Below are 14,027 nucleotides of genomic sequence, written 5' to 3'. Positions count from 1 at the left end.
TAAGATAGTTTGTGCTTTGTTGGTTGTTTGTTTGCAGTTCGTAATTTGGTTCAAATACATCTTTGAATTTCATCAAGTCATTCACAAATTGGTTTCAATTTTAGCCATGTGGAAATTAGTGTTTTCGCGAAGCGGCTAATATTTGTGTTGGTTATTGGTCTGTATATACTCAAGTAATAGATATAAAGAATCGACTAACATCGATCAATGAGAAAAATAATCATGTGATTGTGTATTTGTGTTGTTACTAAATCAATACTTATGAATGTATTATAGAGTTGGGATCCTAATTATTTTCATTTCTTCCATGAGTATATAGTTTTGGAAAAATAAATGCAAAAATGTAACATTAAACGAGATTAAATCATTTTCATACATCCGAAAATATTTAAAAACTTTGGTAATGGAAAAAATGAAAATGGTTGAAAATGGAGAGGATTCCAACTCTATTTTATAGTTTGATTTCTTTTTTATTTGATATCTTTCTCATGTAATTAATACTTACGTTGAAAGAGATTTGTTCAACAATATAGATAATGAGTTGGTTATTCAGCGATTCCAAAATAAAACGGCATAGCAAACAATTGTAAAACATATATATGTAATTGTTTTAGTACAACGTAATTTTTTAATATATTATATAATTTTTAAAATATTGATTTAATTTTTTTTTAATAATTTGCACCCCTATAGGCTGATGCTAGCAAAGGGTTCAAGTCAAGGTTAGTGCTTCAACTCGTCTGCATCACCGATGCCCCTTTTGCTTCAGAGTTTGATGATGTTGATGATGATGGTCAAAATATCGAGGAAGATGATGATGTTAGTGGTGGTGGTATCTTTAAAGTTTTCGATGTAAATTATCAAATAAACTATAGAGTATAAGCTCAAAATATGTCTGTCAAATTTATGCATTATTTTCTATGAACCGCCTCACAACTGTAGACACATTTTAATTTGAAAACAAAAGAGAGAATTGTTTTTTGTTTCTTTCTAGGAGTTTTTTTTTTTGAATAAGCTAAATTAGTGCACTCAAATTGGCACTAGAGAATTGAACCCGAGACCTTTCTAGGAGTATTTAATCATCATGGTTTAAGAATTTGAGTACAATGCAAATTTTATGACCAACAATATAACACAAACCTGCACAACTATATCCTAATCAAAGCCTATATGCATTGAAAAATTACCCTACAATCTCCATATATTATGCTTTGAAATTTTCAAGCCAAAGTACCCACTTCGAAATCAGCATTGATACTGCCTCGACAGAAGAGCATAACAACTTATGATCCTGGAATTCACCGAGGCAGGAATCTGAAGTACTAGTTACATTTCTTGGTTTGTAAATGATCTGTTACCCTCATAAATCATAAATGAAATGTCTACCACCAGATTCTCAGGCTTACATTTTTTTTGAAACTTTAAAAGCATGTTCTCCTAGAGTGTCTTCACCTATCTCCTAACAAGGTGTAGAAGTTGGACGCCGATGTAATGATTCTCACTTGTAACTAATAATAACCGCCAACCGAAACTTATCTTCTAGTCATAGTAAATTGTCTTTCTGTTGTTATATATCTAAACTTGGTTCTGTGCTCTCAGATGACTCGTCAAAAATCTGTTCAGGTTCCATGCGTGTTACATCAGCATCTTGTTCGAACTGTTCATCATCAGTTAACTCTGAAGTCTCTTCTGAACTATCATCCTCTCTTAAGCCTGAATTTGGTTCAAAATTGTCATTCTTTCTTATGTATTTGTCGACATCATTAGACTGAATTTGCGCCTTGATTTTTACACGCTTTCCTTTGATGTATCTATATTCCCATCGGGGTGGTGGATATTTTTTATGTAACCTCTCGTATTTGTCCATCATACCTAGCTCCTTGAAGACATCGCCAACCATTGAGACAACAGATATACTAGGTTTAACAGTAAGCTCCTCCATGTCTGCAAATACCTACATGAGAAATTAAGTATTGAGCTTGAATTCAATTCATAATACATCATTTGTTTGTTTACTATAATATTATGTGCTTTAGAGTATATGTTTTTACTAGTTTCCTCGCATAACTGTAATTAGTTACATTTTGCAATCAGTTATTTCGGTCCAATGATTTCCCACTGAACTCAAATTATTTTCAAACTCCTGTTATCTATTGTGACAACTTTAGTATAGTATATTTCACAATCCAGCCCTATATTCTAGGACCAAGGATACGAAGCCGTACGTTTACTTCTTAAGATAGAAAATCATCATCTTAAGAGAGAAAATCATCAACCAGAGTCTTCTCATCTACCACACTATTTGTTTGTTTACTATATTCTGCATGTATCATATATGTGCTTATTAGTGTATAGGTTTGTAGAAGTTATTGTTTGTTACAGTTGTTAGATTAGTGAACTAACAATTAAGGCCATGTTTGTTTCAGATTTTCCAGCAAAAAAAAATCTATTTTTTAAAAAAAAAATCACTTTTTTTTTATTTTGTTTCATATTTTTTCAAAAATCATTTTAGTAAAAAACTCATTTTTCTCTTCAAAATGAAAAGCTAATAGCTTTCTTCAAAATCTATTTTTTTTAAAACCATTTTCTAAAAAAATAGATTTTTGTGATCGTAAACAAACGGAAAATAACTTTAGATTTTCTTCAAAATCTCTACAAAAAAAATCTCTGTTTTTTTTCAAAAAAAATCATTTTTTTAAAGCTTAAACAAATAGGCCCTAAATCAGTTAACCCTATGCCGAGTCTATAAATAATGACACTACTGTATTCTAATGTAACAATCAACATTCCATTACAGATTCCATAGAATCCTATCCATATTACTTTTCCCTGAGATTTTATCATGTTTTCCCTCATTTTCTTACCACCTTCACCTGCACTGAAAAATCACAACATATGTGCGCTCATTCTTAGAATAGTACAGCTGAAAAGTCAAACTCCTCTCGCATATAATTAAACCTTAACTCTTTAAATATCTAAGCGTATTGTGCTTTGCCTCCATTCCATTCACATCCTCTTCCATCTCCAGCAAAGTATCCGACAAGTTGTTTTCATTTCATTTCCTATCTCTGCCTCTGTTCTATCCTATCCTATCCTATCCCTTTTCTTTCTCTGTTTTCATTCGGTTCTTTCCTCTCCTCTTCCTCTGTGTTTTCGGTTTCTTTCATCTCCCTTCCCTGATCAGAACAATGTCAGGTTCAGCAAACATACTTTGCCATCCAACGGAATACAGAGGTCTTGTTAGCTGATTTCGGGGGATTTCTTGGCTGTATATTTAGAGAGAAAGAGCATCTTTGCTTCATTAATTAGCATGTCTGGGTTATGCAACTCTGCTATATTTACAGTCGATATATTATTATTTATAATTGTGATTGTTCTCTTTCGTCTCCAATAACTTATCTTTTATTGAATATATATACTTTGGCATATGAACTTTGAATATCCAAGAATTTGACAATTTCATGGAATATAATGAAGTAGAAAACCAAAAATACTACTCAACTATCTATAAGGTATATCAGAAACACATTATAAATACCTCAAACATCTTGTCATGCATGCTTCTTTTGCGGTAGATAGATATCATTTTATCGAAGAATCTACGAGGCAAGCTTGCCGTGTACTGCATTAATAACTTTGTCCAAAGCTCTTCTGCTTCATCTAGTCGATCATCCTCTGCTAAAGCATTAAGTAATGTGAAATAGCTTCCCATTGTCTTTCCTTGACCCTTGCTTAACATCCATTTTGTTACCTATAGTGTGTCATAAGTAATTTTCATAATTTTATGTTAGCTCGGAAGCTATCCTAAGAATAAGGGAAAATAGTAATAAATAAAATAAAATAAAACTCAGAAAACAAACTAAATATAGGCTAAACATAAACATTTTATCTATAGATATATCAAACCACTCGGTCAGTACAACTTAAAAGAGACACAAATATAGAAAATAACGAACGTATAAAAATTCAGCACTGTAGTAATCACGGATCGCAGAAAATAATGGTTTATTGAAATTTTGCTACATTATAGCACCTCAATAATGAACATAAAAAATCATAAGGATAAAATTGTTATTTTGAAATACCTGTATTATCCGCTTCCACTCTTTCTCATATTCTAGAGTTTTGAGTACCTTTTTCACCGTAATTAAAGGAAATTCTAGTTCCCAAGCGACATAGGTATCAAGAGCTCCGTAAACTTCCTCTTTCACATTTGAAAGTTCCTTAATCTGTATACAAGACAATAGAAATATTATTTTTCCACAAATGCAAATCATCCAAGGAAAAACCAGACTGAAAATTTATGTATAAAATGAGAGTTCCACCCCTGCTTTTAAAATAGCTATCACAGTACTAACAATTGTCCCTCTCAACAACAATAAAAACGTAATATTACTTTCTTTTTTTATTTTGCTATTGGCCTAGTAGTGGCCAACACATGCTAAAATAAAACACACACGGGGAGGGGAAAGTGTGGTGACCCTAGATCGAACCCGGAATTCCACATAAAATCTCCTCACAGCCAAACCACTAGGCTGTAACAATGGAGTAGTAATATTACATTTTAAAACCAAATATACATTGTACCACATAAATAATTCAATCAGTTACCAAATAATATTGACCAAAATTTTGCATTTCATATTGCTAATGAAATTGGGAGTGTACCGATTTTATCAAAAGTTTACATGAAACCTTAAGAGTTAACCTAAAAGAAGACCTAGAATTGGAAACTCTTAGAAGTTAAGATGAGTGTTTGACAACCATGGCGGTAATGTTTGTAGTTGCATCGCAATTCTAGATATTGTTTAGAATCACATATTCAATTGCAGTTTCGACAACATTAAAGAGAGTCTACATCGCAACCTAGACCGCAATTGCAGTTTATTTAAAAAGCTGGTTCCCACATCCAAGAAATTGGACTCAAGTGAGCTCCCCTTGGACGGATCGTTCGGGAGAACCCAAGTTCGATTCCTGGTGGAACAATTCTTGGTCAGACTTTACTTATCTCGCATCAGAACTCTAGATTATCGAAGCCCCTTCGTCTGGGAACCAGAGGGTTAATACAAGGAAAAAAAATCAATTCCACCATCACAATCACTATAGCATCACACTTCTTATGGAAGGCATGCTAATGCCGGACACGTGCCAGTGTCCGACTCCGACATTGACGGTTAGGTTCAATTAATTCATTATTTTTGTCAATTTTTTACCGATGCCAACGTCTCAGTATGTGTCTAGTGTCTATGTCATTGCTTCATATATCACAAATTTCCAGCAAAGTTAACAATATAAATGAATAGAGCAAATGCAATGAAGAACTTACAGATTGAACAAGCTTAGCAGCTTTAGAAATGGTACCAATTTTTTTATTAGTCTTCCAAACTCGTGGATATCTTGGTCTTGGACCTTTTGCAGCAGCACATACCTTATAATAAAAACAATAAAAATTCAAACAAAGTCACAAAATTATTTCATTTTATATAAATAAATTATATCTTAAAAAGTAATAAGTTAATAACTATAGAACTAAGAATAAGAATATTACCAGAAAAATGCTTCGTGTACTTTTTATTTTAATTTCTTCATATGATTTAGCTATAAGTAGAGGCGAATTAGTGAGTGCAAGCATTATGGATTTTGTTACTGTTTGTGGTGGCGGCGGTCGATAACTGACTGCGCCGGTGATTTCCGGCAAGCTTTTGGTTTCAACGGGGAGATGAGTAGAGTTCAGTTTGACTCCGACTTGCTGCTGATACAAGGCCGGTGAAAGCAGCAGTGATTGAAATTGAATGATGATGCACAAGGAAGCACCTAAGATGAAAGAAGAGAGCTTTAAAGAAAGGAGAAATATGGTAATGAATTAAGAAGATAGAATGATTTTAAAATACAAAGACAAAACCAAAACTCATTATAAAAATATGGACTTAAAACATATTTTAGCTTTTTATAATATAGCATAAGCCCAAGATGTAGAAAAATAAGAGTATATTTTAAGATAATTTCTGACGTCTTAACAACTCAACTCATGTGATTCTCAAGATGACAATGAAAATTGATTGATGTAAGCAGGCTTATTTTAATGGTTGGCCTCAACAAAATGATATTACTTTATTGTTTGGAAGTGTTCTGGTGAACACTCAAGGGGAGTTGTATTATTAATAAGTTTGGATCAGTGATTGACCACCCATTATTTTTACAATGAATATGCAATGCTATTTATAGTCTTTTGATTTCTTCTTCTCCAAGCTTAGCTTCCTTATTTTTCGGTAACTACCATCTTCTCCGGCGAGTCCACGTTTAAACAGGGGCAATTATTCTTTCCTTCGTCTCGAAGCTATGATAAATCGTGGGATGGTGATGATTTCTTCCTCGTGAAGCTAAATAGTTAAGAATCTTGGAGAAGGTGATATTTTGGCGTGACACCGACTTTTGGATTGCTGGCGCCACATGCTTTCATTCTCACCCTCGTGTCTTTTAAATTTCATGGACCGCCTTTGATTGGGCTTTGCTTTCTTGGATCTATTGAGCCTAGTCAATTTTCTCTTGGTCCATTGCCCAGTCCAGGAAGCAATGTCGAGAAAGATGGATCAAACTTTACTGTGATGATACAAATAAAAGACCAATGAACCTTTTAGGGTGTGACGGTCTTGTTTAAGACAACAATTTCATCTTTTTGAGTAATTTTGCCTGTATAATTGATTCCTGTGATGCCCTCCATGTTGAGATGTGGGCATGTAAATCGGAATGGATTTGGCTAGAAGACAAATAATTACTCATCTTCAAGTGGAAAGTTATTCGAAGGTGTTGGTTGAAATGATAACACGAAATAGCAATGTCAACGAGAATATTTCGACCTTGATTAGACGTATTCATGATCTTACCAACTTGTCCAAATTAATCACACTTGGTGTGAAGGAAACAAATCAACTAATTGGTTAGCTAATTACGATCAAATTTTAAATTCTTTTGTTTTGCATGTTTTGGAGACACCTTCTAGAGAGCTTCAGAGTCTCATTTTTTATGATATTTCCGATACTTGCATGCCTCATAGTGTTCGTTTAGTTTCTTAGGACATCTATTATATATGCATCTCTACTTATTCACCTTTAAGATGAAATTTTTAGTCACTTGATTATTAGACAAAAAAAAAAACTTTCGGTCATTTTAGAATTGATCGAGTTTGGTCTGTGTGAGCGTGTGCATAAGTCAGTTGGTATGGACATTGCATGCAATATGCAAGATCAGAGTTCGAACCTTGATATTCGTAGGTTTTTATTATATTTTAAATGGTATTGTATAAATAAAATAGAAAAAAATCATTTATAAAAAATATAATAAAGTTAAAATAAAAATAAATATCAGAAAGTTGAGCATGTTTGCGGCTGCATCCAATCACGACGAAGACAAATCCAAAAGCATAGGGTACCTCATCTCCTTCTTTCTTCTTTCCACAACTATGCATCTCTCATAACATAGCGTAATAATAATAATAACACTCTTCCATTTCCAAACAAACCAACTATGATGATAATCGATCCTCCTATCGCCGCCCGTTTCCACCTCGCCGCCACCGCCACTCGCTTTTCCTCCGCCGCACCTCGTACTCTCCCTCTCTCTGTTCCATTTTCCTAATTTATTCTATATTCTCTGACTACTAACAAACTAAAACGGCTTCGTTTTGATTTGATTTGAGTTCAAATGGAGTTATTATTACTACTACTACTTACTGGTTAATTAGTTATACACTTGCTCATTGATATTTGTCACATTCTTCGTTTGGCAGATAATAACCGTTCAATGTGGACTACGGAGGATATGAATGGCGGATTAGGCTACGTGGCGTCGTGTCGACGACTCGCTTGTAGCTGCGGTTTTGATGTGCCTTGGTATGGTTATTTAAGTGTATGTTTGGTTCTACTGCTGGAGGAGTCAAAATTGATTCTAAAAGTTTAGAATTCATTTTGACATTTTGGTTGCAGTTGAGTAGAATTAATTTTGACTTGAAGCTAGAATATTGAGATATTGAAATCAAACACAATAACTATTCTTGTGATTATGTTTTTTTTTTTTAGCTTAGTGGCTAGAAAATCCACCGGTGGAGTGTCCGGGGTTCGAACCTCGGATCCTGCATAATATATGTGATGTCCCTACTAACTGAGCTAAGCTCAAGGGGACGATTATGCTTTTTTTTTTTTCCTGGATGATTTAGTTGTGAAATTATTGAAATCAGTTACGGTGGTTATTCTAAAATAAAAAAGGAAGTAAAAAATCACTGCATTTATTGAGGAAAATTATAGTTTATATGATATATTTACTAATTGTATGAACTATTTTCTTTTGATCACTATTATTATATGGTCATTTCTTTGATTTTCTTTATATGAGTTTTTGGTTAACTCAGTCTTGTCTTGCTTAAACCCATTCTTAATAAGACTTAGACTTTGTTGAGTTTCTTTGGGTTTATAGTTGGTTTCATGTCTAAAGAACTGACCCGATGAAAAAATTAGTGCAAGGTGAGCGACTAGCAAAACCTGTTTTAAACCGTCACACAAACATCCCTACTTGAGACTGTTGAGTTTTACGGATAAACTTTTGTGATAGTACCGATTTGTTGAGATAAACTTTCATGTAAGATGCAATTCCCTAAAGTGGCATAATTTCGAAACACATTTATCTTTAACCTGAACAATGAATTCATAAAGCAAATTTTGCGACTTCTTGTTTTACCTGTAATGTATATTGACAAATTGTCTACCTTTCATGTCAAAAAATACTAAATGTTATGAGAGGAAATAAATAATAATAAATGGATATAATTACACAGGATAAGAAGTAAAAAGTACCCGGGCGCTCCATTTACAAGAAGAAACAAACTTCTGAAGAATAGAATTCGAGTATCATCAGAACATCCTGGCTCAGATCAGGAGCCTGTAAAGAAAAACGAGAAGCCATCCTATCACCCATTTGAGGAAATAGCTGCTTCGACATTGGAGAATAGTGAAGATGTTAGACTTACTGCAGCAGAAACAAGTAGAACTGTTATTGAGGTACTAATTTGTATTACTTTTTCTAATAGTGAAGTAACGTCACAATGAGAAAATCAAATTTGGCAAATATTTAGGTTTTCTTATTTCAGTGCTATTTTTGTTCAATATTGAAACAAAACTGTACTGCTTGTTTTAAATGATGGCTAGACAATAGACATTATCCTATGCGGCAACGTGTGTAATGTTCTTACATGAAGGAAAGTTAATAATGATAAATTTAGATCCTAAAACCATAGTCAAGGTCTCCATTTCATTTTAGCAAATACTGTTCTATGCTGTGCTCATTTAGGATTGCCTGCCCTCGAAAAGGTATTAAAGATAAATAGGAGATTTAATTGGCCATTTAAAGTATTATTCTTTGTTTTGAATCCATGTGTTTATTCCATAGTCACCTGATTCACAATTCGCTTTGGTATGTGGTACGGGTGTATGCGGTATGCAACTCTTGAAGTGTTGTTGGGTACTTGGGGGTTATATATAGCTAGTATGTTATTTAGATTCGTTGTATGTTCTTCTACTATTTTAATTGTTACGGTATCATTAACTTTTCATCTTGTCTAGTTAAAAATAATAAACTACATCCTAAAATAAAAATATAAAAACCCAACAGCTAACAATTATAAGATAAGAATAGTTCCACATGGAAACTTTGCAGCATACAACATAGTCCCCCCCTCTAGTTTAAGCTTTTACACTAATGTTAAATTGTTCCACATAAAAAGTTTCTAAACTATAGAAAGGATGATTAGCTATATAAAAAGGCAGCGCACATTGCACCAGGGAAACTATTGGAAAATATATTACACTGGTTCCCATACTCGGTTTATGGTTACAGACCAGTTTTTGTTCTGTGAGCTGTTCCCGTGCTCATTAAAACCCGAAGTGAACTGCTTCATTGGTTCATTATTTTCTGCAAATTGGGCACGGATTTGTGCGATCGAAGACCGAATTGTGTTATTATGGTTAACTCAACTGTTAGAGCAAACTGCTCCATAGTTTTCCTTTCTGGTGCAGCCTGATTTGTCTTATTGAATTTGCAGAAGTTGCCAAGATTGATGGCAAGTTTGCAACCCTAATAGAGAATATCAGAAGTGTGAAAAGTCTAGTTATGAAATAATGTATAATTTTTGTTGGGATTTGCTTAATGTATGTGACAATAACCCATTGTTTCTTTTTACAGAATTATTGAAAAATATGTCAAACGTCACTAACATAATTTTTACTGAATGTTGAACCTTTTATGACCTCAACTGATGTAATGAAAATTCTGTATTTGAGAAAATAACTATATCTAGAAGCATGTCAGTTGCTTTTATTCTCTGTCGAATGCATAGCTAATGATGATTGTGGCATATCATTTATATTTATAGGTTAACAGCAAAGCAACAATGGTGTTCTCAACTTATGTTAATGATGATTTTCATGAAAATGTTGTTTGGCCAGATTTGCCTTATTTGACTGATGAACATGGAAGTAAGTGATGGCTATATGATTGTCCTCTACTATGTATTGAGTTTCTTGTGCTTGGGAAGTTTCACCCCCCTAATTAAATTCTACAAGCATTGCAGGTATATATTTTCAAGCAAAGAACGGTGAAGATATTTTGCAGTCCCTAACTTCAGAAAATAATTTTGTGGTATGACCATGTCTCTAACTTTGTAAGTAATGGTATATAATTTTCTATGAAATACATACTAACAGTTCATTTGAGGCATTCACACATACTTACAGTTTTGTGTACTTTCCTTCTACTATAACAAGTAGACAATGCACTTCTAACAGAAAAAAAAACCAAGTAGACATGTACTGAGGAAAACTCATGATACCTAGATTTGATGGCCTGATTCTTTTATTAATGGCATTTTTTAAGCAAGCAATTATAAAATTACCTTCATTTTGTTGATGTTCATTTGTTGATATCAAGAAACTTTAATTTGCTACCTTTTGGGCTTTTACAATAATTTAATATCCTCACCTTTTGTCTTGTTGTGTTTCATTGTACTATTTGATGTATTAAGCCATATCCATGATTTGTTTGCTACAATGGCTTAAGTATATTTCTCTTTCATCTTTCATTTTATTTTTCAAATCCTTTTGTTCTAATCTCAATTCTCAAGTTCTGTTTCACTCTACAAAGTTTGCATATCTTAAAAGGGTTATGGATTGTCTTGTTTGTGTTGTTGTAGCAAGTCATAATTGGTGTGGATACCATGGAAATGATCAATGAGATGGCCTTATCAGGTCCATCAGAAATTGACTTTGGGATTGAAGAAATTGATGATCAAGATACTGATGATTTAGATGACAGCGATGATGAAGATGACGAAGATGAAAATGAAGATGAGAATGAGGATTATGACTCGGTCTGAATTTTTCATTGTTTTTAATGTAATTATGAGGCTTATGTTCACTTCTCAACTGTAATCATACATTATTGAAACAAAATAATATCCACTATTATTCATTTTCTTGTTTGCAGGGATGGATGGCTATTCTTTCAGATGAGGATGAAATGGATGATGATGACGATGAAACACTTGCAGACTGGGCAAAATTGGAGACAATGCGATTTTCTCATCCAATGGATTTTGCTAAAAAATTGACCGAGGTAGATGTTAATGTTACCTAATTTGTGGCTTTTGGAGACTACATTTTAATGCCTTTTCTATCGCAGTTTTACTTTGATTTTATTGATATTAATTAACTCCATATTTTTATTACTACTGCTACTCTCTATCTAGATTGCTTCAGATGATCCAGTTGATTGGATGGAGCAGCCTCCGGCTTGTGTAATCTTCCAAGGAGTTATAAGACCTGCATTTATCGAAGAAAATTCTCCAATACAGAAGCATCTAACTGCCAATCAATCCAGTACTGCCGACATTAGTAAAGCCACAGAAAATAAAGACGAAAGTATTGGTGCAATTAATGGTCATGAGCACAATACAGAGTCATCTGAAGATAATACATCAAAACAGGTGGAAAATAATGGGAATAGTGATATACCTATAGATGATACTTCCTTCTACAGATTGGAGATGGTTAAGATTCAAGTGTTCTCTGCACATGGACATCCTGTAAGCTGGCTGATTTGTATGTGTTTGATTGTTTAGAGACATGTTCTAGGAACTCGTCAAGTTGATTGATCATGCACTTTGTTCATATATTGGTGTTTTATGATGCAATTTGGTGACTTCTTTAGTCGGTAATCATAGCCAGTTGGCTAAGAAATGATGGATATATTTTGTTTAAAAAGGAAAAATACAGAAATAACCAAAATAGCTTTTATAAATATTGACCTGACATTTTGACACCAATGGTATTTTTCTCCCGCAACAAGCTCAGATTGTTTCTCTAATTAATAACTCAATTGGTTAGAATCTTTAAACAGATAGGCACACAGATAATTCAAAATTGTGCTAATTACCTGGAAATTTATGATGTTTCTATTTGCTGGCTTTTAGAAAGAAATATGAGGTAAATGACCCATCCCAGGGTTAAGTTTGCATGATATAAGAACATTTCATTTGTTGGAAACTAAAATTTCTGTTCTGATTCTGCGCAGATTATCCTTGATTTGGAAGACTACATGAAAGCTCAACCTGATGCTATTGCAAGGTCATCTTCCAAAATTATATCTCATTTGAAAGCTGGTGGAGAATCAGAAAAGACTTTGCAAGCCCTTAAGTCTCTCTGTTGGAGGTGTAAGGGTATTCAAGTGGAGGTAATAAGCTCTTGGAATATTTTCTTTGATGCACTTTTGTTGAGTTGTTTTCTCAAATAAATCTCTTGATAGTTGCCACGGTTAAATAGTTTTATGACCGAATTTTGTGTATTTGGTTTGGAGTGTCATTAAGAAAGTTGTGTCATTCATTTACAACCAAAGGTACAAGTTAATGCAAGATCTGATTCTACAGCATTTCACTACCATGATTTGCTAAAGGACATCTATCTGTCTTGAAAGTAGAAATGATTAAATACAATTTTGGAATTTTATTACCTTCCTCGTCATCTTTTACATTCTTTTTAGAACACTTAAGTACAAGCATTAGTACATTTGCTATGTTACAGTCAGTGATCAACTTTGATTGCAATTCATTGCAGGAGGCACAAATTATCTGTGTGGACTCCCTTGGGATTGACGTAAGGGTTTGTTCAGGAACTCAAGTTCAAACACTGAGATTCGGATTCAGGAAAAGGGTACATCAGTTGTTTCTCATAGCTACAAATTTAAATGCCTTTTATATAAGTCATGATATCGTTTGTATTATACCACGAAATACAAATTCAAGGTAGTTAAGTATATTTGTCAGATTTAGGGTTTAGTAAAAGGCTGGTTCAAAACTTTATAGATCACAATTAAACTAAACTTTATAATTTTCTGAATTGCTCCATTGTGTTTAGATTTTGTGCTGAGAATTTGTCTTACCTTGACAAACACCACCTTCATATAGCTGATTTTAGTTTAGTTTGTGCATGATGTTGCAACTTACTTAATGTTTCTAATCTTCCTAATATTCACGCTTAAAATATCATTATTTGCAGGCTACATCAGAATACAATGCTGAGAGACAACTCAATGATTTACTATTTTCAAGAAATCACCCAAAGCAACCAAAAGCGAAGCAAACACATCAAAATGAATGCTAAAATAGTAAAATGTCACAAACCGGACAATTTTTTTGTACGGCTTGTATGACTTCGGCCAATGATTGTGTACAGTAGTGAAGGCAGGGTAAAATGTCCCATGCAGATGACAATCAGGTTGTGTAATTTTTGTTGCATTAATCAATAATTGGAAGTAATGTTTTCCTCATTTGCTTTCATACTTTATTTGTTCAATTTTGTTGTTGATTAGTCTAATGCCTGCAAGTGCAAGTGCAACAAGTAACTAGAGACATTAGTCATGGGGACAAATATATTAGTAAGCTTTTTAAATTCTAATCAAATAATATAATGTAATGCGATGCAATGCAT

At 33.4% G+C, this 14,027-nt stretch overlaps 2 protein-coding genes across 3 annotated transcripts; one reads left to right on the top strand and one right to left on the bottom strand.

The window, feature by feature from the left end:
• Window positions 1-892: 892 nt before the first annotated feature.
• On the bottom strand, window positions 893-5,910 carry LOC123910858 (pentatricopeptide repeat-containing protein At4g21190-like). 2 transcript variants are annotated; one of them, XM_045962143.1, is made up of 6 exons: window positions 5,723-5,820; window positions 5,549-5,636; window positions 5,327-5,428; window positions 4,086-4,229; window positions 3,539-3,751; window positions 893-1,954 (listed from the first exon to the last, which is right to left on the bottom strand). In XM_045962143.1, the coding sequence occupies exons 2-6, from the start codon at window positions 5,630-5,632 to the stop codon at window positions 1,568-1,570; spliced, it is 930 nt and encodes a 309-aa protein (XP_045818099.1). In that variant the 5' UTR covers window positions 5,633-5,636; window positions 5,723-5,820; the 3' UTR covers window positions 893-1,567. The 2 variants fall into 2 exon arrangements, with proteins under 2 accessions (XP_045818099.1, XP_045818098.1); XM_045962142.1 differs by having other exon boundaries at window positions 5,549-5,910.
• A 1,450-nt stretch (window positions 5,911-7,360) lies between these two features.
• On the top strand, window positions 7,361-13,866 carry LOC123908848 (uncharacterized protein At3g49140-like). The gene is made up of 11 exons (XM_045959575.1): window positions 7,361-7,603; window positions 7,787-7,889; window positions 8,828-9,050; window positions 10,421-10,523; window positions 10,619-10,686; window positions 11,237-11,413; window positions 11,530-11,658; window positions 11,792-12,127; window positions 12,616-12,774; window positions 13,155-13,250; window positions 13,596-13,866. The coding sequence occupies exons 1-11, from the start codon at window positions 7,525-7,527 to the stop codon at window positions 13,698-13,700; spliced, it is 1,578 nt and encodes a 525-aa protein (XP_045815531.1). The 5' UTR covers window positions 7,361-7,524; the 3' UTR covers window positions 13,701-13,866.
• The last annotated feature ends 161 nt before the right edge of the window (window positions 13,867-14,027 follow it).

This window comes from Trifolium pratense, linkage group LG2, assembly GCF_020283565.1.
Source record: "Trifolium pratense cultivar HEN17-A07 linkage group LG2, ARS_RC_1.1, whole genome shotgun sequence".
Classification (NCBI taxonomy): domain Eukaryota; kingdom Viridiplantae; phylum Streptophyta; class Magnoliopsida; order Fabales; family Fabaceae; genus Trifolium; species Trifolium pratense.
The sequence above is the reverse complement of the archived record's forward strand: the minus strand, read 5'-3'. Positions and strand labels throughout refer to the sequence as shown.